Source organism: Diospyros lotus, chromosome 2 (genome assembly GCF_014633365.1).
Source record: "Diospyros lotus cultivar Yz01 chromosome 2, ASM1463336v1, whole genome shotgun sequence".
NCBI lineage: Eukaryota > Viridiplantae > Streptophyta > Magnoliopsida > Ericales > Ebenaceae > Diospyros > Diospyros lotus.
Window position 1 is genome coordinate 25,573,462 of NC_068339.1, and position 26,597 is coordinate 25,600,058.

At 34.8% G+C, this 26,597-nt stretch overlaps 2 protein-coding genes across 3 annotated transcripts; both read left to right on the forward strand.

Annotated features, from left to right (window-relative positions):
* The first annotated feature begins 1,809 nt into the window (after window positions 1-1,809).
* LOC127793829 (tryptophan synthase beta chain 1-like) lies at window positions 1,810-25,404 on the forward strand. Of its 2 annotated transcripts, none has more exons than XM_052324574.1 (5): window positions 1,810-2,209; window positions 2,707-3,063; window positions 3,216-3,649; window positions 4,217-4,311; window positions 25,208-25,404. In XM_052324574.1, the coding sequence occupies exons 1-5, from the start codon at window positions 1,886-1,888 to the stop codon at window positions 25,387-25,389; spliced, it is 1,392 nt and encodes a 463-aa protein (XP_052180534.1). In that variant the 5' UTR covers window positions 1,810-1,885; the 3' UTR covers window positions 25,390-25,404. The 2 variants fall into 2 exon arrangements, with proteins under 2 accessions (XP_052180534.1, XP_052180533.1); XM_052324573.1 differs by lacking the exon at window positions 25,208-25,404 and adding an exon at window positions 4,739-4,979 and having other exon boundaries at window positions 1,812-2,209.
* On the forward strand, window positions 22,091-24,836 carry LOC127793830 (tryptophan synthase beta chain 1-like). Its single transcript, XM_052324575.1, has 4 exons — window positions 22,091-22,490; window positions 23,108-23,464; window positions 23,621-24,054; window positions 24,704-24,836. Exons 1-4 carry the CDS (start codon window positions 22,167-22,169, stop codon window positions 24,819-24,821), a joined length of 1,233 nt encoding a protein of 410 aa, XP_052180535.1. The 5' UTR covers window positions 22,091-22,166; the 3' UTR covers window positions 24,822-24,836.
* Window positions 25,405-26,597: the final 1,193 nt, after the last annotated feature.

Genomic DNA, 26,597 nt, shown 5'->3' on the forward strand with positions numbered 1-26,597 from the left:
AATAAAAATTAAAAATTTTGTAAAAAAATTTAAAAAAATTCACACAACAACCACCTCTTATAGTTTTGATTTAGAATTATGGAGACCTTAATTATATGATTTAAAGCCTTTGATGCTTATTAAAAGTTGTCACTTTTAAAAAACTTTTAGCTGGATTAAAATCTAAAGGAATCGAGGAACCATTTGAAGATGCAAATCACATAAAATGCAAGTGAAGTTTACTTTTTTATATTGATGTACATATATATAAATAAATATCTTGTATTTTTGTAAGATCTTTTTTCTAACATAGCTTTTACTTTTTTTTTGGCTTAATATACATATGAGGCACTCTTAACAATTAAAAATATAATTTTAATTGATGTTTAGTTTTTAATGAACAAAACATTAAGATTCGATATGTCAATTATTAAAAATTATTGGTTTAAGTGTTTATCGTAACAGAATGTTAGTGTGTGCATGAGCATACTCGTTGATGTCAGCAAAACAGATCAGATTGGGCTTCATACATAAATATAACATTTGGTCTCTCAACAATTAAAAAATTTAACATTTTGGTCCCTCAACAATTAAAAAATTTAATATTTGATCCTTGAAGTGAAAAAAAGACTAAATTTGGTAATAAAAAACCCCCCCCTAAATTTCATAAAAAAACCCTAAAAATTTCAAAAAAAAGACTTAAATTTCATAAAATGACCTAAAAATTTCATAAAAAATACTTTAAAATATTCAAAAAAAAATTGATGGGGTTTCACTTCTTGTTTAAGATATCACTTGACAGTTTGTGAATAAGATTTGTGGATTCAATGAAGTTTTTGTTGTTTTTCATTTGAATTCTTATTATCACAGTTTTCATTAGGTATTTTTTAAATATATTTAGGTCTTTTTAATAAAAATTTTAGGTCTTTTTAAGAAATTTAGGTCTTTTTTGAATTTTTTAGGTATTTTTATTAAATTTAGGGGTTTTTTTGGAATATATTTTAGGTTTTTGTATGAAAGTTTAGGCATTTTTATGAATTTAAGTATTTTTTTTTTTATCAAATTTGGTTTTTTTTTTTTTCATATTAAGGACCAAATGTCAAATTTTTATTGAGAGATCAAATCTCATATTGATGTATTAATCATAATCAAATATATCTCGCTAACATGACTTTTTACGTGGTGTAGATAACAGTTCTGTTTACTCTTTGTAAGAAATTAAAACAATAATTTTTAATAATTAAGATATAAAGTTTTGTTGTTTTACACATAAAAAAATTAAACGTCATATTTTTTAATTGTTAAGGACTGACATTTGCATTAAGATTTTTTTTTTAGAATATTATTATTCATTTAAATTGGAGATTGAATCTCTAACGTAGGTGGCACATTTTCTTTGAACAATGAAAATGTGCATAATAAATAGTGTTGTGTAATAAAAAAGTACCACCTAAATTGGAGATCCAACTTCTTCAATTTAGATGAATAATATTATTTATTTGTTTATTTTTATTACATACTTGATGGGATGTTGAAACCGTTTTTTTAACCACACATGGAGCATCTTTATCTTCTGTATTTCAAATAATATATTTCAATTAAGTCAGCGTCAGGTTTCAAATGAAATCAACCGTGAAAGCATCTTATATAATTAGTACACTTCGCATGAGAACGTGGAACATATGCTCAAAGCCAAACTTCCACGCAACACAAATGCTTTCTTACGTTGATCGACCGACCATCTCCGTACGTCGCGTCGTTATACGTACTACTATGCCCAACACAATTTTTCTATATAAATCGGCCACTCGATCCCATAATCAAGAACTACTCATCAACATATTATTATTATTATATCTCTTTCCCTCTTCTTTACTTAGACCTACGATTATATATACAAATATATATGTCTTTGATGGCATGCAGTAGTAACTGTGGAGGTGCTGTAATTCGTCTTCGTAATCAGGCGAAGCTGCCGTCGCCGGAGAAAGCAGCGGCGAGCCAGCAGGACAAGCTGAGCTTTGGGGTGCTGCTCGAAACGACGCCCAGAATGATCAGTACGAAGCCATTGACGAAGAGGCTGCTTGAAGCCGAAGAGAGAAGAGATCACGGGAGGAGTGCAGGAAAATTTGGGAGATATGGGGGAAGATATGTGCCCGAGACGCTCATTGCTTGCTTGAATAAGCTTGAAGATGAGTTCTACTCTGCCTTGTCTGACCCTCAGTTCAAGGTTATTTCATCTCTCTCTCTCTCTATTTTTTTTTTTTTTCTTGAGAAAAAGTGCTGTTTTTACTAGGGTTTAAAACTCTTCTACATGAGTTTTACGAGCTCACAAAGAGAAAGTAGCGATGTAGGAAATTTCATGATAAAAAACAAGTAAAAATAACAAAAGAAAGACTTATTCCAAATGTAATCTTCATGTCCACGAAAAAGAGTGGACAATCTAGTAAAATGAACCTCCAAGGTGATAACATCATAATCACTGATCTTTTTCTTGACAATCTAGTAGAATGAACCTCCAAGGTGATAACATCATCATCACTCATCTTTTTCTTGACTTGAAATAGCACTAAATCTATAAACGATAAACATCACATTAAACTCTTATCGTTAAAAACAATAATAAAAATATATTTCATATAATTGATAACTAGTTTTGTATTTCTGATAAGCTATTCTTATCAATTTACTGATCAAACCAGTCTTCGTTAATTTGTCATCGTATAGGCGGAGCTCGCGGCAGCATTGAGGGACTACGTCGGACGGGAAACGCCGCTGTACTACGCGGAAAGGCTGAGCAATCACTATAAGAATGAGAGAGGAGAAGGCCCAGAAATCTATCTCAAGAGAGAGGATCTCAACCACTGCGGAGCACACAAGATGAACAACGCCATCGCCCAAGCAATGCTCGCCAAACGCCTCCACCGCACCGCCATTGTCGCCGCAACCGGCGCCGGCCAGCACGGCGTCGCCACAGCCGCGGCCTGCGCCAAGCTTTCTCTGCAGTGTACCATCTTCATGGGACGCCTCGACATGGATAGGCAATCCTCTAATGTTGTCCTCATGAATCTCTTAGGTGCCGAGGTTAGATCGATGATTCTTTTTTTTTTTTTTTTCTCTTTCAAAAATTCCCCCCTAGCTTTATGAAATCTTATTATCACATGAACCGCTAGATGTAGTATTTTATTTTAACGATGATGTCTTAATTATATGGGTAATTATTAATTAACCTGCAGGTTAAACCTGTTGATGGTACCTTCAAAGATGCAACTTCTGAAGCCATCAGGAACTGGGCCGGGAGCCTGGAAACAAGCTATTTCCTAGCCGGAACGGCGGTGGGGCCTCACCCATGTCCGAGGATGGTGAGGGAATTTCAAGCGGTGATCGGGAAGGAGACGAGGAAGCAGGCGATGGAGAGGTGGGGAGGGAAGCCAGATGTGTGCGTTGCCTGCGTGGGAAGCGGATCCAATGCATTGGGATTGTTCCATGAGTTTGTGAAGGATGAGGATGTGAGGTTGATAGGGGTGGAGGCCGCCGGAGCTGGGCTGAGCAGCGGTCGGCACTCTGCGACTCTGGCCACCGGAGAGGTGGGAGTCTACCATGGAGCCATGTGTTACTTGCTGCAGGATGAGGAAGGCCAGATTGTTGGGCCACATTCTATTGGTGTTGGGTATGTTTCTATATATCTAAATAGTATTTCTGTAAGAATAATGATATTTCATATAGACATATTTTCTAGTTTGAATGGGTGGTTGGATAGGATAAAATGTTTAATATATCTCTATATTGTTTGATTGTTAAAATCAATGCAACGGCATATTGGGCATTTTGCTTCGTGGAACAACCAAGTCCAATCAAAGAGGTGGACCATAACAAACGTCAACCAAAGATGTTGATGTGAGAGGTTGTCCACAAAAATATCTGGTACATTATGGATTATATAATGTGGTTAAAATGTCTAAAATATTTGTCATTCAAGATAATAAAGTAAAGGGTATTTTTATCATTTATAATATATTTTATAATTCAAGAAGTATCAATAACATGATTTAAAAATATCATACTGTGAATGATTCACAATATCTGAATCATTCACAGTATATATATATATATCATCTTCATGAGTTTTCTATGTAAAATTTTACAAAAATGTCATTTTGTATTATCCTAATTGTGGCTAAGATGTTTATCTATTTATGTAGTCATGACAGAGAACAAAATGTTGTGATTAATGCAGGTTGGAGTACCCAGGGGTGAGTCCAGAGCTGAGCTTCCTAAAAGACGTTGGGCGATTAGAGTCCTACACTGTCACAGACCAAGAAGCAATAAATGGTAAGAGACATAAGGGTTACTTATATGCAAACAAAATTTTATAAAGAATGACCGCCACTAGGGTGGTAGTACAATGTCATTCAATGTAAATGTCTAGACAAAGGTTTTGAGTTCAAAATCTTTGAGAGCGTCCTCACTCTACCTTTTTGAGCCCTTCGTTACCAACTGGCTTTAAAGGATGACGGGGATTATAATGCTAGCACTAAAGCCTAAAAGGCCCTAAGCCCTTGGTAGTAGAGTAAGCGTGGGAGGTTGTTCACCCATTGTATCGTTGGGGTTGCCGCATCTTGTATTCATAGGGATCCTTCAATATTGTGCTTACTTTTTTTTTTTTATAATTCTACTTGGAATTAAGGAATCATCTTACAGTGATAAAAATCCCTTAATATTGTGCTTACCCTTTTTTACTTTGTGCATGTTATTGCAGCATACCAGAGGCTATGCAAACTAGAAGGGATTTTTCCAGCTCTGGAAGCCTCTCATGCTTTGGCACATCTTGAGACATTGTGCCCTACTTTACCACATGGAACAAAGGTGGTTGTTAGTTGTAGCGGTCGTGGGGACAAGGATGCGACTACTGTGTTTAAATATATGTCAGCATCAATATGAAATATGTATGATGCATTGTAATACCCAAAATATTTAACCATTTTGGATATTTTATTTAATGGATGATTTGTATATTTTTTGAAGAAAGGGCCTAATTGAAATGAAATTCTAAACTTCAATGACAAAAGTGCAAATTTTCCAAAGTTTCAAGGAACCACGAGATCTTCACAAAACTTTAAGGGATCAGTCTCAAATACCCAAACCATAAAGGCCTTAATGTCTTTTTTGAAAAATAATGGGTAAATCTAGAGGGGCTAGGTAAAATATAATAACCTAGGCAACCACCTTCAAAAGATTGTTGCCTAACCAGCATACATAAGCCTAGCATCCCCCTACTAATGGACCGATATGGGATTCCCAGCACACCCCTACAGTAACGCATGGCATCCCCCCTTTATCATTGACCCAACTGCTCTCATGACAAGCAAGATTCATAACATTTTCATCAAGAACAATGAAAAACCTTTTGATAGTGGCTGCAACTCGTTCCTCATTATCTCTTTGATTCTTTTCTTTTCCATTTTTGTTGTCTCTCTTCATCTTCCAACAACTCTTCTTAATGTGCTCTTTTTTATGGCACCAGTGGCATTTTTCATTTTCAAACTTGTCTAATTTTCCTCGGCTCTTATTGTTACTCTTTTTCAAATCACGATTCAAACTCTTTTTCTTTGACTCAATAACTATAATGTCATCTTGTGAGGAACTAGCTTGTGACTTTTTTCTCATTTCCTCATTCAGAACGCTACTCTTTGTTAAGTGCATGGAGATAACACTATTTGGAGCGAAGTTAGAAAGTGACATTCTAAATGTCTCCCAAGAATTCGATAGTGTACTAAGAAGCCATAGACCTTGAATCTCATAATCAAATATGATTCCCATACCAAACAACTGATTGAACAATCCCTGAAATGCATTCAAGTAAGATGACATCAAAATCCCTTCTTCATATTTCAAATCAATCATCTTCTTGATTAAGAACAACTTATGATTTCCAATCTTTCAAGTATACAATTGCTCTAGCTTCAACCACAAAGAACGAGCATGAGTCTCACTACTAATATTGTTCAATACATTATCATCCACCCATTACATAATCAGCCCACACACTTAGTGATGTAGCAAAGTCCATTAATGTCAGATTTTTCAGCGAGTTTCTCTTTGATAAACACAGGTAAATAGTAATCTTTCACATATAAAAGATCCTCCATCTTACCTTTACATAGATGATAAGTTTTACCATTCAAACTGATCATTCGATTAGCATTTGCTTTGGCTATTGAGAATGTAAAGACATTTTTGTTTTGCTAGTTGCTAACGCTAAAGATGAAAAGGAATTTCAAATAGATTAATATTGTTTTGCTTCACCTATTCAGCATGTAGAGATTTTTTTTTTTTTTTTGGCTAGATAAAAAAGAATTTATTTTGCTGGATGAAAAAGAACTTATTGAATTGTTATAAATATTTATCTTGTTTATATATTGTAGCCTTTTATTCTAAATTTTAATATATTGAAGTTTGAATGTTAAATTTTTAGTTAATAATTGGACAGGTTAGATCTTGGTTGAAAAATAAGAATGAGTTAATCACTAAGTTTGTATATATATATATATATATATATATAAAGTCAAAAGATTTTTGAATTGTCTAACACAAATATGGGAGAGACATTTTTTGAATGGTTAAGATGGTTTTCTGAAGATTTGATGGTGGAATTAAAAATTTTCCCGCGAGTCATAGCATCTCACTATCTCTCCCCTTGTCTTTCTCTCTCTCCCTCCCACCCACCCACGCACTCACCCGTTCTCGTCTCCAACCCTCCTCTCCTTCTCTCTTTCTCCCTCCCACCCATCCACCTATCCCCCTCAATTGCATGCACCAATTGAATTCAATAACAAACACACACACAATATATATATATATATATATAGAACAAAGCAAAAACAAACCTTTGTGCTTTAGCTGAAAAGAGGCTGTGATTGTATGTGTCGGGTAGGGTAAGTGGGCCGTTGGTGTTGAAATTATTTGTTAAAACGAAAGCACTGTAGCACCCATAATTGTGAGGCCGTGGACTTTTGTGCTTCGCGAGCATGCTTGCATTTATCATTTCTGGTGCAACAGTAAAACATCAGTTTTTGGATGGATAGATAGATAGATACATCAACTTTAAATTTTACTGGAAATTACGCATTATATTTCTAAAAAAGAATTAGGCTAATTCCAAATATTATTCTTTAAAGTTTAAAAATAATATAATTTATATTCTTAACATTTAATATCATGTCGTCATTTCTCTACCATTAATTAATTTTAATTAAATATTAAAAAATAATCAAAATATTTTTATACATCAAAACCTCGTTCTCTTTCTCTTCCATTATTTCCTTTATCTCGCCTCTTCCTCTCACGGATACTTCTTTCATCGCCAGCTCCTAGCAACCTCCCTTCATTGTCTCCGGGTGTCACCGTCTCAATAACTCTCTCTCTCTCTTTTTCTTAATTCTAAGTTTTGTCAAACCCAGATGCATTTAGGTTTAACACAATTCATTCCTAGATGAATTTGGGTTTGAATGCAAACTAACCACATCAGTGTTCACTAGTGATCATTGGTTATTTTTTTTAAATCAAATGAGAGATGAGGGAAAATGATAAGAAGTGAGAGTAAAATAATTATTTTATCCTTTTATTTAACAATTGAGAGAGGTTATTAATATGTTAAAATATAGAAGGTGATTTTTGTAATTGTTGTTTCCTAGGCGAAAGACCATTAAAAGACCAAAAGTTCTTTGGGCTAAAAGGCATAAGTTTTTCCATAATTAGGGGGTCCCGCACAAACACGCAAATTAGATAACTCTGACATTTAAAATTTCCTCTAAATATTGCAAGAAAAGAATAAGCACCTATCCAGAAAGAATTTTAATTCTAAAAAGATTTCGATATATTGGGATAAATATCATTCATAAAAATCTTAATTCTAACGGGTTTCAGAAAGTTAAGATAGACATTATCTATAAGAATCTTAATCCCAGATTACTTAAAATTACTTCACATCTCACTATAAATAAACAGACACTCATTCTAGAAAATATACGACCCTGATAGTACTGGTTTAAATATAGCCTTCATCATCTTAAGTGTCTGACTTAAGTATTGGAGTATTTGCACAAGGATCTCCCTATGCCATTTGATTGTTCATTTCTTATAGATTCAAGCAGCTTAACAATTTACATTTTCAGTTAAATAAATTTATTGTTGTATTTCGACAACAACAATTGAAGTTGTATGTGGGAAACTTCCAAAAAGTCTAAGAATATTACAATTGCAACAATGCGATAAGATTCTGGATTTGGGAAGCTACAAATCCAAATCAGTTATATAATATACATCCACCCACTCCCTATGGCAATACAAGAAAAAGGCAAGTGCATCCCTTGAAGCCATTATGCCGTTCATTAGACTGGCTTTTAGTCTTGGCACATCTTTTGGTTGCCGACCTAGGCAAAACACTGAACTGCCCAAACAAAATAGTGATGTTCTCCAATTGCGAATGTAAGTGTTACGCGAACCACAAAAACAAAATATAGATATTCTTTATAATTGTGGATGTAGGCATTGCACCGAATCACAAAAACAAAGTATATATGGATTTTCTTTTTAATTGCGGACATAGGCAAAACACCGAATCGCCCAAACAAAATGCTAATGTTCTCTAATTGTGGATGTATGCTTACACTGAACCAAGAAAACAAAATATGAATATTCTTTCTAATTGTGGACATAGGCATTATGCCAAACCACAAAAACAAAATATGCATATTTTCTAATTGCAAACATAGGGGTTATATCGAATCGCGAAAACAAAATATAGATATTCTTTCTAATTACGAACATAGGCAAAACACTAAATTGCCCAACTAAAATGATGATGATGTTCTCTAATTGCAGATGTAGGCATTATGATGAATCACAAAAATAAAATATGAATATTCTTTCTAATAACAAATGTAGGGGTTACGTCACACAATTCTGGCAAACATATACGCACGAAACTAAGGAGTTGAGACATTATAACAAACAAGATTGTTAAGATGTCTGGGGGTCAATAACGTCAACAGACGAAAGATGACTCGTCTCGAACACACACGATAAAATTTATTACCAAAAAGACCGTTAAGATGTTCGAGGGTCAATAACGTCGACAGACAAAAAGTCTCGCCTCAGACACACACGACAAAAGTTATTCTCAACAAAACCATTAAGATGTTCGAGGGTCAATAACATCGACAGACGAAAGACTTGCCTTAGACATACTCGACAAAAGCTATTCTCAACAAAACCATTAAGATGTTTGAGGGTCAATAACGTCGACAGATAAAATGACTCACCTTAGACACACACGGTAAAAGTTATTCTCAACAAAACTGTTAAGATGTTCGAGGGTCAATAACGTTGACACATGAAAGACTTGCCTTAGACACACGCGACAAAAGTTATTACCAACAAGATCCTTAAGATGTCTGAGAGTCAATAATGTTGATGGATGAAAGACTCACCTCGAACACACGCAAAATGCAAAAGACTTGTTAAGATGTTTGGGGGTCACTCATGTCAACAGACAAGGGACTCGCCCCGAATACATGCAGATGTCTAAAACTGAAGTGGGAATATGTGAGAACGGTTTAAAGACTAAAGCACAAAGGTGCTAGAATGGTTCCAAAAAATTGAAGGGTGAATGTGTAGGAACAATTTAAAAACTAAAGCACAGAAGTGCAAGAACAGTTTAAACACTGAAGCATGAAGGCACGAGAATGGTTCTAAAAAACTAAAGTGCAAACGTGCAAGAACGATTTAAAAATTGAAACACAAAGGTGCTAGAACAGTTCAAAAAACCTAAGCGCGAACATGTGAGAATGGTTTAAAAATTGAAGCACGAAGGCTCGAGAACGGTTCCCAAAAATCAAAGCGTGAACATGTGAGAACGGTTAAAAAAATTAAAAACACAAAAACATGAGAATGATCCAAAATAAAAAATGCAAAAGCATGAGAATGATCTGAAATTAGAAACGCAAAAAGCATGAAAATGACCTGAAATCAGAAACGCAAAAAGTATATGAATGATCCAAAATTAAAATTTCTGAAAGTGTAAGAATAATCTATCATAAAAAATAAGGGTAGACCACGACACAATCTACTATTCTATCCGAGAAACTCAAATGAAAGAACGGAGAGTAATTATTGTGTCATAGGCAAAATCCCATTAAAAGACCAAAAAAGTTCAAAAACTCAAAATAACCATTCGGGCTAAAAAGCATAAATTTTCCTATAACCCGAGGGATCATTCACAAACGTGAAAACTTGATAACTCCGATATTCAAAAATCCTTCCAAATATTCCAAGAAAAGAATAAACAATTATCCATACAAAATTATAATTCTAAAAAGATTTCAGAATATTGGAATAAATATTATCCATAAGAATCCTAATCCTAACAAGTTTCAAAAGATAAGAATCCTAATCCTAATAGATTTTAAAAAGTCAATATAGACGTTATCTATAAGAATTTTAATCTCAGATTACTTAACATTACTCCATATCTCTTTATAAATAAGCATGCACTTATTTCATAAAAGGTATAACTCAGATATTGATTTCAATATAGCTTTCATCATCTTCAGTGTCTAACTTAAGTATCGGAGTATTTGCGCGAGGACCTTCCCACGTTGTCTGACTATTTCTTTCTTGCAGATTCAAAATCTCAAGCAAGGTGGCATGTGTGTTGAGGATTGTGTTAGAGAATTTGAGGTGTCAATGATGAGATGTGAGTTACAAATACCTCAAGAGAAGACCATTGCTAGGTTCTTAGGGGGATTAAATAGAGAAATGCCAACACAGTGGAGTTACAACCTTTTGTGTTCTTGGAGGATATAATTAAACTTGCCAATAAGGTGGAGAGACAGCTGAAACGCAATCCAACTAAGCAAGGGGTGTCTCAAAGAGTTTGTAATAAAATGACCAACTCATCCTTTACACCACCAGGAGTGGTTTCAAATTAGAATGCAAAACGAGTGGAAATAGGGGATTTTAGCAAACAACTAACAAGTATGACTAAAAATAAGGAGTAAATGGGTGATCCTAATCCTCAAAAGAGGAGTTAAGACATCAAGTGTTTTAAATTCCTTGGGTATGGACATATTACCTCTGAATGTCCAAATAAAAGAGTGATGGTTCTTCGAGGATCACAAGGGGAGGTAAAGAGTGAAGATGAGGCAACAATGGAGGAAGAAGATGAGTGTGTGGATGAAGATAGTTTACATGTTGATGAGAGGGAATTACTTGTGATTTGACCTCCTGAACTTACAAGCAAAAATAAATGATGAGTAACATGAGAACATCTTCCTTACCAAATGTACAATTAATGGAAAGGTGTTATGGAGTGATTATAGATTGAGGGAGTTGCACTAATGTTGTTTCCACTACTTTGGTAGAAAAATTGAATTTGGCAACAACGAAACATCCTCACACATACAAGTTGCAATGGTTGAATGATAATGGAGAAGTAAGGGTTACAAGGCAGGTTGTTGTGCCATTTTCAATCAAGAAAACATACAAAGATGAGTTGTTATGTGATGTGATTTCAATGAATGCGAGTCAATTGCTTTTGGAAAAATCATGGCAATATGATAGGAGGGTTGTGCATGATGGGTTCAAAAACACTTATTCTTTTGTTAAGGATGGAAAAAACATAACCTTAGCGCATCTTAGTCTATAATAGGTGCAATGAGATCAACTCTTGATGGAGAAAGGAAAGAAATAAAGTTTGCTTGCGAGTAAGGGAGAGATAGAGCGAGCTTTATCCATTCACAACTTAGTTCTAATGCTAATAGTGAAGAAAGCAATGCCAAACAAGGAAACTTCTTTCCCACCACAAATTGAGAAGATTTTTGAAAAGTTTGCTGATGTGTTTCCAAAAGAGATACCAAATGGGCTTCCACCAATTAAAGGAATTGAATACCAAATCAATCTCATGTTGGCAGCTATTTTATCGAATAGACCATCCTATAGAAGCAATCCAAATGAAGCCAATGAGTTGCATCGGTAAGTAACCGAGTTGTTAGAGAAGGGATACGTAAGGGAGTTAATGAGTCCTTGTTTTGTACTAGCTTTGTCAGTGCCAAAGAACGATGAGACTATGAGAATGTGTGTGGATAATCGGGTCATAAATAAGATAACGGTGAAGTATTGCTACCCAATCCCTAGGTTGGATGATATTCTTGATGAGTTGCATGGCTCTAAATTGTTCTCAAAGGTAGATCTCAAGAGTGGCTATCATCATATTAGAATGAAGGAGAGGAATGAATGGAAGACCGCATTCAAAACAAAGCACGGGTTGTACGGATGGCTGGTTATGCAATTTGGCTTGTCTAATGCACTAAGCACTTTCATGAGATTAATGAATCATGTGCTTCCTAAGTTCATTGAAAAATTTGTTGCGGTTTATTTTGATGATATTTTGATTTATAACAGAACTTTTGAGGAGCATTTGGGGCACCTTAGGGAAGTCTTTGAAGTGTTATGGTAGGAAAAGCTATTCAATAACCTAAAGAAGTGTCAATTCTGTCAAAATCGAGTAATCTTTCTTGGTTACATGGTTTCACAACATAAGGTTAAAGTTGATGAGGAGAAAGTGAAAGCAATTAAGGTGTGGCCCGTACCTACTAGTGTTTCAGAGATGAGGAACTTTCATGGGTTAACATCCTTTTATAGGAGGTTTGTGAAGAATTTCAGCACTATTCTTGCTCCATTGACTGAATGCATCAAGAAATGTGGTGAATTTAGGTGGAATGAGACTACTTAAAGAAGTTTTGAGTTGATAAAAAAGAAATTATGCTTTACTCCTATTTTAGCTCTCCCTGATTTTTTGAAGACTTTTGAAGTGGAGTGCAATGCTTCGGGAGTTGGAATTGCAGCTATTCTTATGCAAGATAGGTGTCCCATAGCCTATTTTAGTGAAAACTTAAGTAGAGGAAGTTTGAATTATTTTATATATGATAAGGAGTTCTATACATTGATTAGAGCTTTGGAGACTTAATAGCACTACTTACTACCTAAGGACTTTGTCATTCACACGGACCATGAATATTTGAAGCACTTAAAGGGAAAAAACAAGTACTAGGGTTTGAATTGATTAAAAATCAGTATGTAGATGATCCAACCTTTGCTTCTACTTACTTGGCTTGTAAGAAAGGGGATGCTACTGGTTTCTACAGGCATGAAGGGTAGTTGTTTAGATCTGAGAGACTTTGTATTCCTAATGGGTCTATAATGAAACTCTTAGTGAGGAAAGCACTTAGGAGAGATTTAGCTGGTCATTTCGGTGAGAAGAAGACTTTGGAGCCGGTTAAAGAACACTTATATTGGTCAATAACGATTAAAGATGTGCATCGAGTGCTAGAAAGGTGTGTAACTTGTAAGAAGGCAAAAAGTAAGGAAGTTGCTTATGGGTTATACATGCCATTACCTATTCCGGATCAGTCTTGGGTTGATGTGAGCATGGATTTTGTCCTTGGACTGCCAAAAATGCAAAGAGGGAAGGATTCAATAGTGGTGGTCATTGATAGGTTGTTAAAGATGTCTCACTTTTTACTTTGTCACAAAATTGATGATGCTTCTCATGCACGGCTAACTTGTTCTTTCGAGACATTGTAAGATTGCATGGAATACCAAAGAGTATAGTATCTAATTAGGACACAAAATTCTCCAGTTTCTTTTGGAAGACATTGGGGAAGAAGCTTAGCACAAGGTTGCTCTTTATTATCACTTGTCATTCTCAAACTGACAAACAAATCGAAGTGGTAAACCATACACTTTCTTCTTTACTTAGAACTGTTGTTAATAAAAATTTGAATAATTGGGATGAGTGTTGGCTTTTCTTGAGTTTGCATATAACAGGAGTGTGCATAGTGCAACCAAATATTCTTCATTCGAAGTGATCTATGGATTTAATCCTATTACACCACTTGATTTAGCATCATTTTCGCTTAATAAGCAAACATGTTTGGATAGAGAAAGGAAGGCTGACTTGATCAAGAAGTTGCATGAAAGTGTGAAACAACAAATAGAGAAGCGAAATGCAACATATGAGAAAGTAGCAAATTAAGGAAGAAAGCAAGTTTAATTTGCTCTGGATGATCTTGTGTGGATTTATCTTCGAAAAGAGTGATTTCCAACCAAACAGAGATCTAAACTTATGCCACAAGCAAATGGTCCTTTCAAAGTATTAGAAATGGTGAATGATAATATGTAACGCCCCGTTTTCCCAGAATGAGCATTACCTCGAGATTTCGGGAATATTTTTTTTTTCAATATTATATACAACATAAGTCTCTCGATATACATACTCTTATCATAATCATTTCCCGACAATCCCAATTGTACCTTCTTAGCTATCTAAATTTAATAATTAATAAACTAAGATAGGCATTATCAATCACATCAGCGGAAGCAAGATCGAAACCTCAATGATATATAACCGACAATTCCTTTACAATAACCAAATTGATGTTTCACATGAAAATAACAAAATATTACATAACCTATGAACATCGCAATCATAGACAAAACCTACGAAAACTAAGCATAGCAGCTACATCTCGATGACATTCTTTCCCTTGGCGCCACTACTTTCACCTAGAACGTTTGAATATTCCAGGGATATAGTCCAAATTAGATGTTGAATCATCTAAGTGAGAGTTCAAAAACATTTTCATGCAGATATGCAAAACCATATATAAAACCGATAAATCCCGACATATCCCAGCCTAAGAGAATCCCACATATATAGCACTTAGCCCTAACCGGGGAAAATGCAATCTCTCTAAAGGCGACACGACCACACCGACCCATTGGCAAACCAATCTTGCTTAAGAGGGACAACCTCGACATATGAACCCAGGAATCACCCCATTGTCATTGTTAGGCTATACTCTCCCACTCAAAAGCATTCCAAAACCCAACGCAACCCTAGCCCCATGAGTGTCACATCAGCATTATCCTCGAATCCACGACACCTCGGCATTAATGCTATTGCTCAAAGGAACCTGGGGTGGTGTCCACTCTCAGCCACTTGAGCCAACAATCGGGGTGGTGTCCACTCTCAGCCCCGCCACTTCAGCCAACAATCGGGTTGGTGTCCACTCTCAGCCCCGCCACTTGAGTATCGTAGGGTGATGTCCATCTCAACCCCGTCCCAAGTAGGTCACATAGCATTAACCCTTGGTACGCATTCTGAGTGCTGACACTCGAGAGCTACGTCACAGGTTAACAACCCACATCCCACATGGATAGCACGACATGCCAATGCCAAAAAATCATAAAATGCCTAACTTAAAATCAACAGTTCAATGTATGTAATCGTACGAAATTCAATGCATGTGTAAATAACCGTTTCGACAGACCATCATAATAAACCAAACCATAGGGATGAACACTCAAACTAAACCATTCACATGCTACTATAAGTCTTTTGGGGCAGAACCACTCACCTTTTGACGCAACTCAAATTTTTCTCGAAAAGCGCGATACGCCTCAATTTGCTTGCTTGACCTCAATTCTCGTGCCAGACGCTCTATAGTTCAACCTCGAGCTTCAACGATACCCTAGACATCATGTTTGTTCAAAATCATATCAATATCTATTTTCTCAAATTTTCTTCCTATTTTCTCTATATTTCTCCTCAAAAATTCTAATAAATGCCTACTCAAGGTTTTTCCTTGATTTTTCTTCACAACAATTCATAAATGAATATTTCCTTACTTCTAGAATTTTCTAAAAATTTTCTTATACTTCCTTCTATTTTTCATAAGCCTTGTTTCCCTTGAAAATTACAAAATGACCATTTCTTCCAACATTTTTCAAAATTTCCTTCCACCATAATTTCTAATTTATTTTTATCAAAATAATAAAAAAAAAATTCAAAATACCTGAGCCTCCAAGCACCCTCACGCGCGGGCGAGTGGTGCTACGCGTGGCAACCGCGCGTGCACTGCACGCGCCCTTTCTTCTTCAGCGAGCTGGTCGCCGGCCGGCGACCGGAATTGGACCCCGACCACACCTCCTAGAAGCCCACCTTCAGTCGATCGCGTTGCCACAGGTTTCAGGCTGAAAGGACACCGACAAGGCCCTCGATCGGGCCGTTTTAGGAGCGGTATGGCGGACCGCCCAGTTTTCCGATCGGCCTTCAAATCACTCTCAAAACACCTCGAAAATTCACAAAAATTACCAGAAATTCTCCCCTCGCCTCAAGGATCAAAAGCCCCTTATTGGCTTTGCTCGATTCGCCCTCAAACTTGAGCGATTTGTTGCTTTATTTTCGGCCAAAACCCTTGGCTATTTATAGACCAAAACCGACCCCCACGTGGCAAATTTTTGACCAAAACTCCTCCCACACGCCTCCTAGACTACCCTAGGCCATGCCCTGATGAGATTTCCTGCCCAAATCTCCCGATTTTCTGGCCGAATTCACGGCCAGATCTACCATCTCTGAGCAATTTTTTAGAAATTGCAGTTTGGCCCCCCTTGAATTTCCTTTTACATTTTGGCCCTTATCCTTAAGCCCTGATCTTTCTAGCACCATCACTAAGACCCTCAAGATTAGTACTTCTCATCTCTCCCTTGAAACTTCCAAAAAATTACCGTTTTGACCTCTATCGGGCAATTTTAGAAAATTATACATAGACTCGATTGATCGATTTGACCTCAAATCCACTCGATTCAATCTGAAATCACTTAAGGGTTGTTCTATACATCAAATATTAGTCCTAGAAACACTTCATTGATTTTTCGGACATCGTCTATAACAATTCGGTAATACAACCTAATTGGCAGCTATATTTTTGCTATACCAAAAATTATTCCTGATATCATTTCTTTTATCACTAAAAAACATAATTTAAATCACTCGTCGATACTATACCATTTTCCTTGGCTATCTAGGGTCCCGGGTACTCCCTCTGACTAATTCGATCGTCCAAAGCTGTGTTAGTGTACCCTATAATCTCATTTTTCCGCAAATTCCATTTATGCCCTTCATTAAATACCGTTTATATCCTCAAACCATTCCCGGGTATTACATAATACATACAAGATTGACTTACCAAGTGATTATCAAGTATCAACTACATTTAATATAAGGGATTTAACACCTTATTTGGAGGACATTGAGGAGTTGGATTTGAGGGCAAATCCTATTTAACCATGGGATGATGATGTATACGGTAAAAATACAAAGGCAAGGGTTGTCCAAGAGCATGTAATTCTAAGTCTTAGACTAATTACTTGTTCAAGGGCTAAACAATTTCAAAAGGAACTTGAGTTATTTATTGTGAAGACTCCAGCCCATCTGGAAGAGTTACAATTCAAAGTAAATAAGTTAAAACCTAAATTAATCACATTGCTCGTTTTCTTGAAAGAGCTCAAGACCAAAATGCAACCTAGGCTCTCCATGATTAAGCCCTAGCAATCAGCTCATTTGCTAGGCCCAAATCTTTCCAACAAGCCCAAGTCTTCTAATTGAAGTCATGCATGATGCCATCCTTTATTTGTCCTTTATTTTTTAGGGTGTTTTGTCTTTTATGTATCATTATATTTTATCATCATGATTCCCTTTGTCAAAAGTAGCATGGTGATATTTTTCTACTTTATGCTTTTGGTGTGTCTTTTATCATCAGTAGTCTATTTTTGTCAAAAGAGGCAATGATGTCGTCTATCTTTGATTATTATATTTGTCTTTGATTATTGTAATTTATCAAAAAGACTAATATTTATATGTATGATCTTGTAATGTTTTAATATGAACATTTTTATGAAAAAAGTGCAGAGAGAATTTTTACCCGAATTCTTATCTAAACAATTTCATTTGTTTAGTGGTGAATTTACTTGATTCTTATCACTCTTCCTTCTTCTATTTTGGAGTATGACAAATCAAAATTGGTATTTTTTTGTTTGTGACAAATTCTCTTATCAAACAAAGAGTGCTAGTATTTATTTTGTATTTTGGGCATATCAATACTTATGCAATATGGATATTAAGAATATCCCTCTAAATCCTGAACAACCTTAACATGTTCTTAGGAAATATGAGCATTTAACATATCTTAAAGGATAAAATAATTTTTACATATATAAAACATATTAATAAACCTATGAGAACATAACGTGTCAATATTCTTTAAGTATATTCTCAAAATATCCTTAACACAAAATATGTCTTACAATAAAATTTTGCATAAAATAATCATTATCAAAATAGATTTTCCTATGCCATCATTAACTTAACTATTTTAAAAAACACTTTAATTATGACATTCTACAATACCATTTTGTTGTAGAGAAAGTAGTTCTTCACAATTTTTTTAAGAATCTTCTTTTTCTTTTCTTGTTATAGTAACAAAAACCCATATTTCTCTTGTATACACATATAATCTAATATTTTATGTTTAAAATATGTTTTTTGTATCGCTAACATTTCAACGAGTTTCTTAAATTTTTAATGAAAATAAAAATTAAAATTTTATAAAAAAATTTTAAAAAATTGACACAACAACCACCTCTTATAGTTTTGATTTAGAATTATGGGGACCTTAATTATATGATTTAAAGCCTTTGATGAATATTAAAAATTATGTCACTTTTAAAAAACTTTTAGCTGTGTTAAAATCTAAAGTAATGGAGGAACCATTTGATGATGCAAATCACATAAAATGAAAGTGAAATTTACTTTTTTATATTGATGTACATATATATAAATAAATATCTTGTATTTTTGTAAGATCTTTTTTCTATCATAGCTTTTACTTCTTCTTTTTTTTTTTTTTTGGCTTAATACATATGACACAGTCTTAACAATTAAAAATATAATTTTAATTGATGTTAGTTTTTAATATAAAAAACGTTAAGATTTGGTATATCAACTATTAAAAAATATTTATTTAAGTGCTTACCGTAACAGATAGTTAGTGTCTGCATGAACGTGCTCATTTTTCTAAGTGAACGCTATGTCAGCAAGATACATCAGATTAGGCTTCATACATAAATATAACATTTGGTCTCTCAACAATTACAAAATTTAACATTTTATCCCTCAACAATTAAAAAAATTGATATTTGATGCTTGAAATGAAAAAAAAAAAAAGAAACTAAATTTGATAATAAAAAAACCCTAAATTTCATAAAATAACCTAAAAATTTCATAAAAAATACTTTAAAATATTCAAAAAAAATTGATGGGGTTTCACTTCTTGTTTAAAACATCATTTGACAGTTTGTTAATAAGATTTGTAGATTCAATAAAGTTTTTGTTGTTTTTCATTTGAATTCTTGTTATCAAAATTTTTATTATGTATTTTTTTTAGAAATTTGGTATTTTTTTGAATATATTTAGGTCGTTTTAATAAGAATTTTAGGTCTTTTTATGAAATTTAGGTATTTTTTGAATATTTTTAGGTTTTTATGAAATTTAGGTCATTTTAATATTTTTAGGTATTTTTTTATAAAATGCTAAAGTTTTTTTTTATGAAATTTAAGTATTTTTCATTAACAAATTTGGTCTTTTTTTTATATAAAGGACCAAATGTAAAATTTTTATTGAGTGACTAAATCTCATATTTATATACTAATGATAATCGAATGTTTCCCTAAGGTGATATTTTACTTGGTGTAGATAATAGTTTTGTTTATTTTTAATTATAATAAGAAAATAAAATAATAATTTTTAATAATTAAAATATAAAGTCTTAATATTTTGTATATTAAAAATTAAATATTGTATTTAATTATTAAAAAATTACCGTATATTATTTTTTTTTTTTATCACATCCAATCATCGCATGTTGAAAGCGTTTTAACCACACACACGGAGCATCTTCTCTTCTCTTCAGTACTATACTACAAATAATCTCTTTCAATTAAGTCAGCGTCAGGTTTAAATTGAAAAAGCATCTGTGTCAGTAAAAGCATCTTATATAATTAGTACACTTCGCATGAGCACGAGGAACATATGCTCAAAAGCCAAACTTCCACTCAGAATTTTAATTTAATGAGTGAATTTAAAAATAAAAAATATAATTTTAAAAATAAAATAATAATGATGGTAGATTTTCAGCTTATAGATGTCTTTTAAAAAGGAGCTTATAAAAAATTATTTGAGTGTTTAATTTATTAGCATAAAAATATAAAATATTATTTGTTTTAAATACTTAAAAACTCAAAAAAAAAAAAAATTGCCCCAAGTGGACCTCATGTGGCTCCACCATTATCCACGCAACACAAATGCTTTCGTACATTACTCGATCGATTGACCATCTCCAGCACGTTGTTATACCATGCAAGTGAATTTACTTTTTCATATTGATGTACATATATATAAATAAATATCTTGTATTTTTGCAAGATCTTTTTTCTAACATAACTTTCTCTAGCATTCTGTTATCTCTTTATTTTTTTATTTATTTTTTTACTTAATACATATGATGCTCTCTTCATAATTTAAACAATATCATATTTAGTTTTTTATGTACAAAACGCTAAGATTCGGTATATCAATTATTAAAAATTATTGGTTTAAATCTTTATCGTAACGAAATGTTAGCGTATGCATGAACGCGTCCGTTTCTTCGAATGAACACTACATCAGTGAGACATATTAGATTGCACTTCATACATAAATATGATATTTGGTCCTCAACAATTAAAAAATTGAACATTTTGTCTCTCAACAATTAAAAAATTTGATATTTGATCCCTTAAATGAAAAAAAAAAACTAAATTTGATAAAAAAAAAAAAACCCCTAAATTTCATAAAAAGACCTAAGAATTTTATTAAAAAAACTTTAAAATATTCAAAAAAAAGATTGATGAGGTTTAACTTCTTGTTTTGGATATCATTTGACAGTTTATGAATAAGATTTATGGATTCAATGAAGTTTTTGTTGTTTTTAATTTGAATTCTTATTATCACAGTTTTCATTAGGTATTTTTTTAATATATTTAGGTCTTTTTAATAAAAAATTTAGGTCCTTTTAAGAAATTTAGGTCTTTTTTGAATTTTTTTTAGGTCTTTTTATTAAATTTAGGGGTTTTTTGGAATATTTTTAGGTTTTTGCATGAAATTTTAGGTATTTTTATGAATTTAAGTATATTTTTATCAAATTTGATTTTTTTTTCATATTAAGGACCAAATGTCAAATTTTTATTGAGAGATCAAATCTCATATTTATGTATTAATCATAATTGAATATGTCTCGCTAACATAACATTTTACGTGGTATAGATAACAATTTCATTTACTCTCAGTCACCATAAGGAATTAAAACAATAATTTTTAATAATTAAGATATAAAGTCTTGATGTTTTGCATATAAAAAATTAAACGTCATATTTTTTAATTGTTAAGGATTGATGTCTGCATTAAGTTTTTTTTTTTTTAGAATATTGTTATTTATCTAGATTGGAGATTAAATCTCCAGTTTAGTTTAGGTGACACATTTTTATTGAACAATGAAAATATGCATAATAAATATTGACACTTAAACATTTTTATTGTGCAATAAAAAGGTATTGTCTAGATTAGAGATTCATCTTCAATTTAAATGAATGGTATTATTATTTTTTTTTTATTACATCCATTGATAGCACGTTGAAACCGTTTTAACCACACATGGACAGGGCTAGCTAAAGGGGTAGGCTGGTGAGACAATTGCTTAGGGCCCAACCCTTCAACTTAATGAATAATTATTTTAATTTATTAATTTTTAATTTTTTCTTAAAGAGTTGGGGCCCTAAATTAATGATGGCTTAGGGCCCTCTAATCCGTTGAGCCGGTCCTGCACATGGAGCATCTATCTTCAGTATAACATTTAAGCCGGTCCTGCACATGGAGCATCTTATCTTCTGTATAACATTTAAGCCGGCCCTGCACAAGGACCATCTTATCTTCAGTATAACATTCGCATGAGAAAGTGGAACAAATGCTCAAAGCCAAACTTCCACGCAACACAAATGCTTTCTTACGTTGATCGACCGACCGACCATCTCCGTACGTCGCGTCGTTATACGTACTACTATGCCCAACACAATTTTTCTATATAAATCGGCCACTCGATCCCATAATCAAGAACTGCTCATCAACATATTATTATTATTATATCTCTTTCCCTCATCTTTACTTAGACCTACGATTATATATATAAATATATATGTCTTTGATGGCATGCAGTAGTAACTGTGGAGGTGCTGTAATTCGTCTTCGTAATCAGGCGAAGCTGCCGTCGCCGGAGAAAGCAGCGGCGAGCCAGCAGGACAAGCTGAGCTTTGGGGTGCTGCTGGAAACGACGCCCAGAATGATCAGTACGAAGCCATTGACGAAGAGGCTGCTTGAAGCCGAAGAGAGAAGAGATCACGGGAGGAGTGCAGGAAAATTTGGGAGATATGGGGGAAGATATGTGCCCGAGACGCTCATTGCTTGCTTGAATAAGCTTGAAGATGAGTTCTACTCTGCCTTGTCTGACCCTCAGTTCAAGGTTATTTCATCTCTCTCTCTCTATTTTTTTTTTTTTTTCTTGTGAAAAAGTGCTGTTTTTACTAGGGTTTAAAACTCTTCTACATGAGTTTTACGAGCTCACAAAGAGAAAGTAGCGATGTAGGAAATTTCATGATAAAAAACAAGTAAAAATAACAAAAGAAAGACTTATTCCAAATGTAATCTTCATGTCCACGAAAAAGAGTGGACAATCTAGTAAAATGAACCTCCAAGGTGATAACATCATAATCACTGATCTTTTTCTTGACAATCTAGTAGAATGAACCTCCAAGGTGATAACATCATAATCACTGATCTTTTTCTTGACAATCTAGTAGAATGAACCTCCAAGGTGATAACATCATCATCACTGATCTTTTTCTTGACAATCTAGTAGAATGACCTCCAAGGTGATAACATCATCTTCACTTATCTTTTTCTTCACTTGTAACGGCACTAAATCTAAGAACGATAAATATCTCATTAAATTCTTATCGTTAAAAACATTAATAAAAATATATTCATATAATTAATAACTATCTAGTTTTGTTATTTCTGATAAAATATTCTTATCAATTTACTGATCAAACCAGTCTTCGTTAATTTGTCGTCGTATAGGCGGAGCTCGCGGCAGCATTGAGGGACTACGTCGGACGGGAAACGCCGTTGTACTACGCGGAAAGGCTGAGCAATCACTATAAGAATGAGAGAGGAGAAGGCCCAGAAATCTATCTCAAGAGAGAGGATCTCAACCACTGCGGAGCACACAAGATGAACAACGCCATCGCCCAAGCAATGCTCGCCAAACGCCTCCACCGCACCGCCATTGTCGCCGCAACCGGCGCCGGCCAGCACGGCGTCGCCACAGCCGCGGCCTGCGCCAAGCTTTCTCTGCAGTGTACCATCTTCATGGGACGCCTCGACATGGAGAGGCAATCCTCTAATGTTGTCCTCATGAATCTCTTAGGTGCCGAGGTCAGATCGATGATTCTTTTCTTTTCTTTTTTTTCTCTCTTTCAAAAATTCCCCCCTAGCTTTATGAAATCTTATTATCACATGAACCGCTAGATGTAGTATTTTATTTTAACGATGATGTCTTAATTATATGGGTAATTATTAATTAACCTGCAGGTTAAACCTGTTGATGGTACCTTCAAAGATGGAACTTCTGAGGCCATCAGGAACTGGGCTGGGAGCCTGGAAACAAGCTATTTCCTAGCCGGAACGGCGGTGGGGCCTCACCCATGTCCGAGGATGGTGAGGGAATTTCAAGCGGTAATAGGGAAGGAGACGAGGAAGCAGGCGATGGAGAGGTGGGGAGGGAAGCCAGATGTGTGCGTTGCCTGCGTGGGAAGCGGATCCAATGCATTGGGATTATTCCATGAGTTTGTGAAGGATGAGGATGTGAGGTTGATAGGGGTGGAGGCCGCCGGAGCTGGGCTGAGCAGCGGTCGGCACTCTGCGACTCTGGCCACCGGAGAGGTGGGAGTCTACCATGGAGCCATGTGTTACTTGCTGCAGGATGAGGAAGGCCAGATTGTTAGGCCACATTCTATTGGTGTTGGGTATGTTTCTATATATCTAAATAGTATTTCTGTAAGAATAATGATATTTCATATAGACATATTTTCTAGTTTGAATGGGTGGTTGGATACGATAAAATGTTTAATATATCTCTACATTGTTTGATTGTTAAAATCAATGCAACGGCATATTGGGCATTTTGCTACGTGGAACAACCAATTCCAATCAAAGAGGTGGCCCATCAATGCTCTTTTCGTAAGAAACGTCAACCAAAGATGTTGATGTGAGGTTGTCCACAAAAATATCACAAAATACTATCGGTACATCATAGATTATATAATATAATTAAAATGTCCAAAATACTCTCACTTAAAAAGGTGAAGTGAGATGGTGTGGTATGAGGGGTATTTTTGTCATTTGTTATACAATTTGTAGCTTAAGGGGTACTAATAGCATGATCCAAAAATATCATACTATGGGTGACTCATAATATTTGAATCACAAGAAAGAAAGAATCCCAACTCTAAAGTTGACTCATAACTACAATAATGTCACAACTATATATCATCTCCCATGAGTTTTCTATGTAAAATTTTACAAAAATATCATTTTCTATTATCCTAATTGTGGCTAAGATGTTTATCTATTTATGTAGTCATGATAGAGAACAAAATGTTGTGATTAATGCAGGTTGGAGTATCCAGGGGTGAGTCCAGAGCTGAGCTTCCTAAAAGACATTGGGCGATTAGAATCCTACACTGTCACAGACCAAGAAGCAATAAATGGTAAGAGACATAAGGGGTACTGATCATATGCAGACAAAAATTTATTAAGAATGGCCACCACTAGGGTGGTAGTTAAATATCATTCAATGTAAATGTCTAGAGAAAGGTTTTGAGTTCAAAATCTTTGAGAGCGTCCTCACTCTACCTTTTTGAGCCCGTCATTACCAATTAGCTTTTTAGGCACTAAAGCCTAAAAAGCCCTAAGCCCTTGGTTGTAGAGTAAGCGTGGGAGGTTGCTCACCCATTGTATCGTTGGGGTTGCCACATCTTGTATTCATAAGGATCCTTCAATATTGTGCATACTTTTTTTTTTTTTTTAATTCTACTTGGAATTAAGGAATCATCTTACAGTGATAAAAATCCCATAATATTGTGCTTACCCTTTTTTACTTCGTGCATGTTATTGCAGCATACCAGAGGCTATGCAAACTAGAAGGGATTTTTCCAGCTTTGGAAGCCTCTCATGCTTTGGCACATCTTGAGACATTGTGCCCTACTTTACCACATGGCACGAAGGTGGTTGTTAGTTGTAGCGGTCGTGGGGACAAGGATGCGACTACTGTGTTTAAATATATGTCAGAATCAATGTGAAATATATATGATGCATTGTAATACCCATAATATTTAACCATTTTGGATATTTTATTTAATGGATGATTTGTATATTTTTTCAAGAAAGGGCCTAATTGAAATGAAATTCTAAACTTCAATGACAAAGTGCAAATTTTCCAAAGTTTCAAGGAACCACGAGATCTTCACAAAACTTTAAGGGATCAGTCTCAAATACCCAAACCATAAAGGCTGTAACTAGGGATGGCAATTGTAATTGAAATCGTGAGAAATCAAACTGGTCAACATGGCTAAAAACTGTTTGACTGGGTAATGATTTAGTTTGAGAAAAAATCGAACACTGTTTCAATGGGTATGATTTGATTATGGTTTTCACTAAAATCAAATCAAAACCTGAACCGAAACCGAACCGTTATGTGGATAATCGAACCAAATCAAACCGAATATATAAATATATATATAATATATTATATATTAGAGGGGTGGCTTGCAAACCCCACCCCAGCTCACTTGCAAACTCTTTTTTTCTCCTTTCTCTCTCGACCTCGCTCTCGCTCTCTCTCACCCTCGCTGCCTCTCGCTCTCTGCCTCATCTCTCTTGCTTGTCCGCTCGCGCTCGCCCTCATTCTCTACCTCTCTCTTGCAGTCTTGCTTTCACTCTCCCTCTTGCTCGGGCTCACTGGCTCTCTTTTGCTCTCGCTAGGGCTCAGCCTTTTTCTCTCGCGCTCGCCTTCGCTCTCTGCCTCTCTCTTAGTCTCGCTCCGCCTCCTCCTACAAACAACAACAAACCCTTCTCCCTCTCCCCTTCTCTCTCGATTCGTTCTGTTGCTCTCCCTTGGCCGCTCACTCTCGCTCTTGCTCACTACCTATCTCACCCTCCCTCACCCTCTCTATAATACAAATACAGTTTTGAGAGCAATAATCAAAACACAAGAAGCGTCGACCAGGCGAGTCGAGAGTCATGGACCATCATTTTCTGAGCATCACACTTGAATTGCCTTATGCAATTTATCTCTATACGCCGACAGCAAGGTCTCTCTCTCTCTTTCTCTCGACAACTCACAAATTAGGGTTTCTGACTTGATTTATTATTTTGGTCTGATTGATGCGCAAATGCCTAAATCTAAATCTAACTTCCATTCTATATTTTTATGTAAATCTGTAATGTTTAAGAATGTGTTTGTGTTTGCTATTTCTTTTTTTACTCCTCTGTTTTGGTTCTTTTTCCC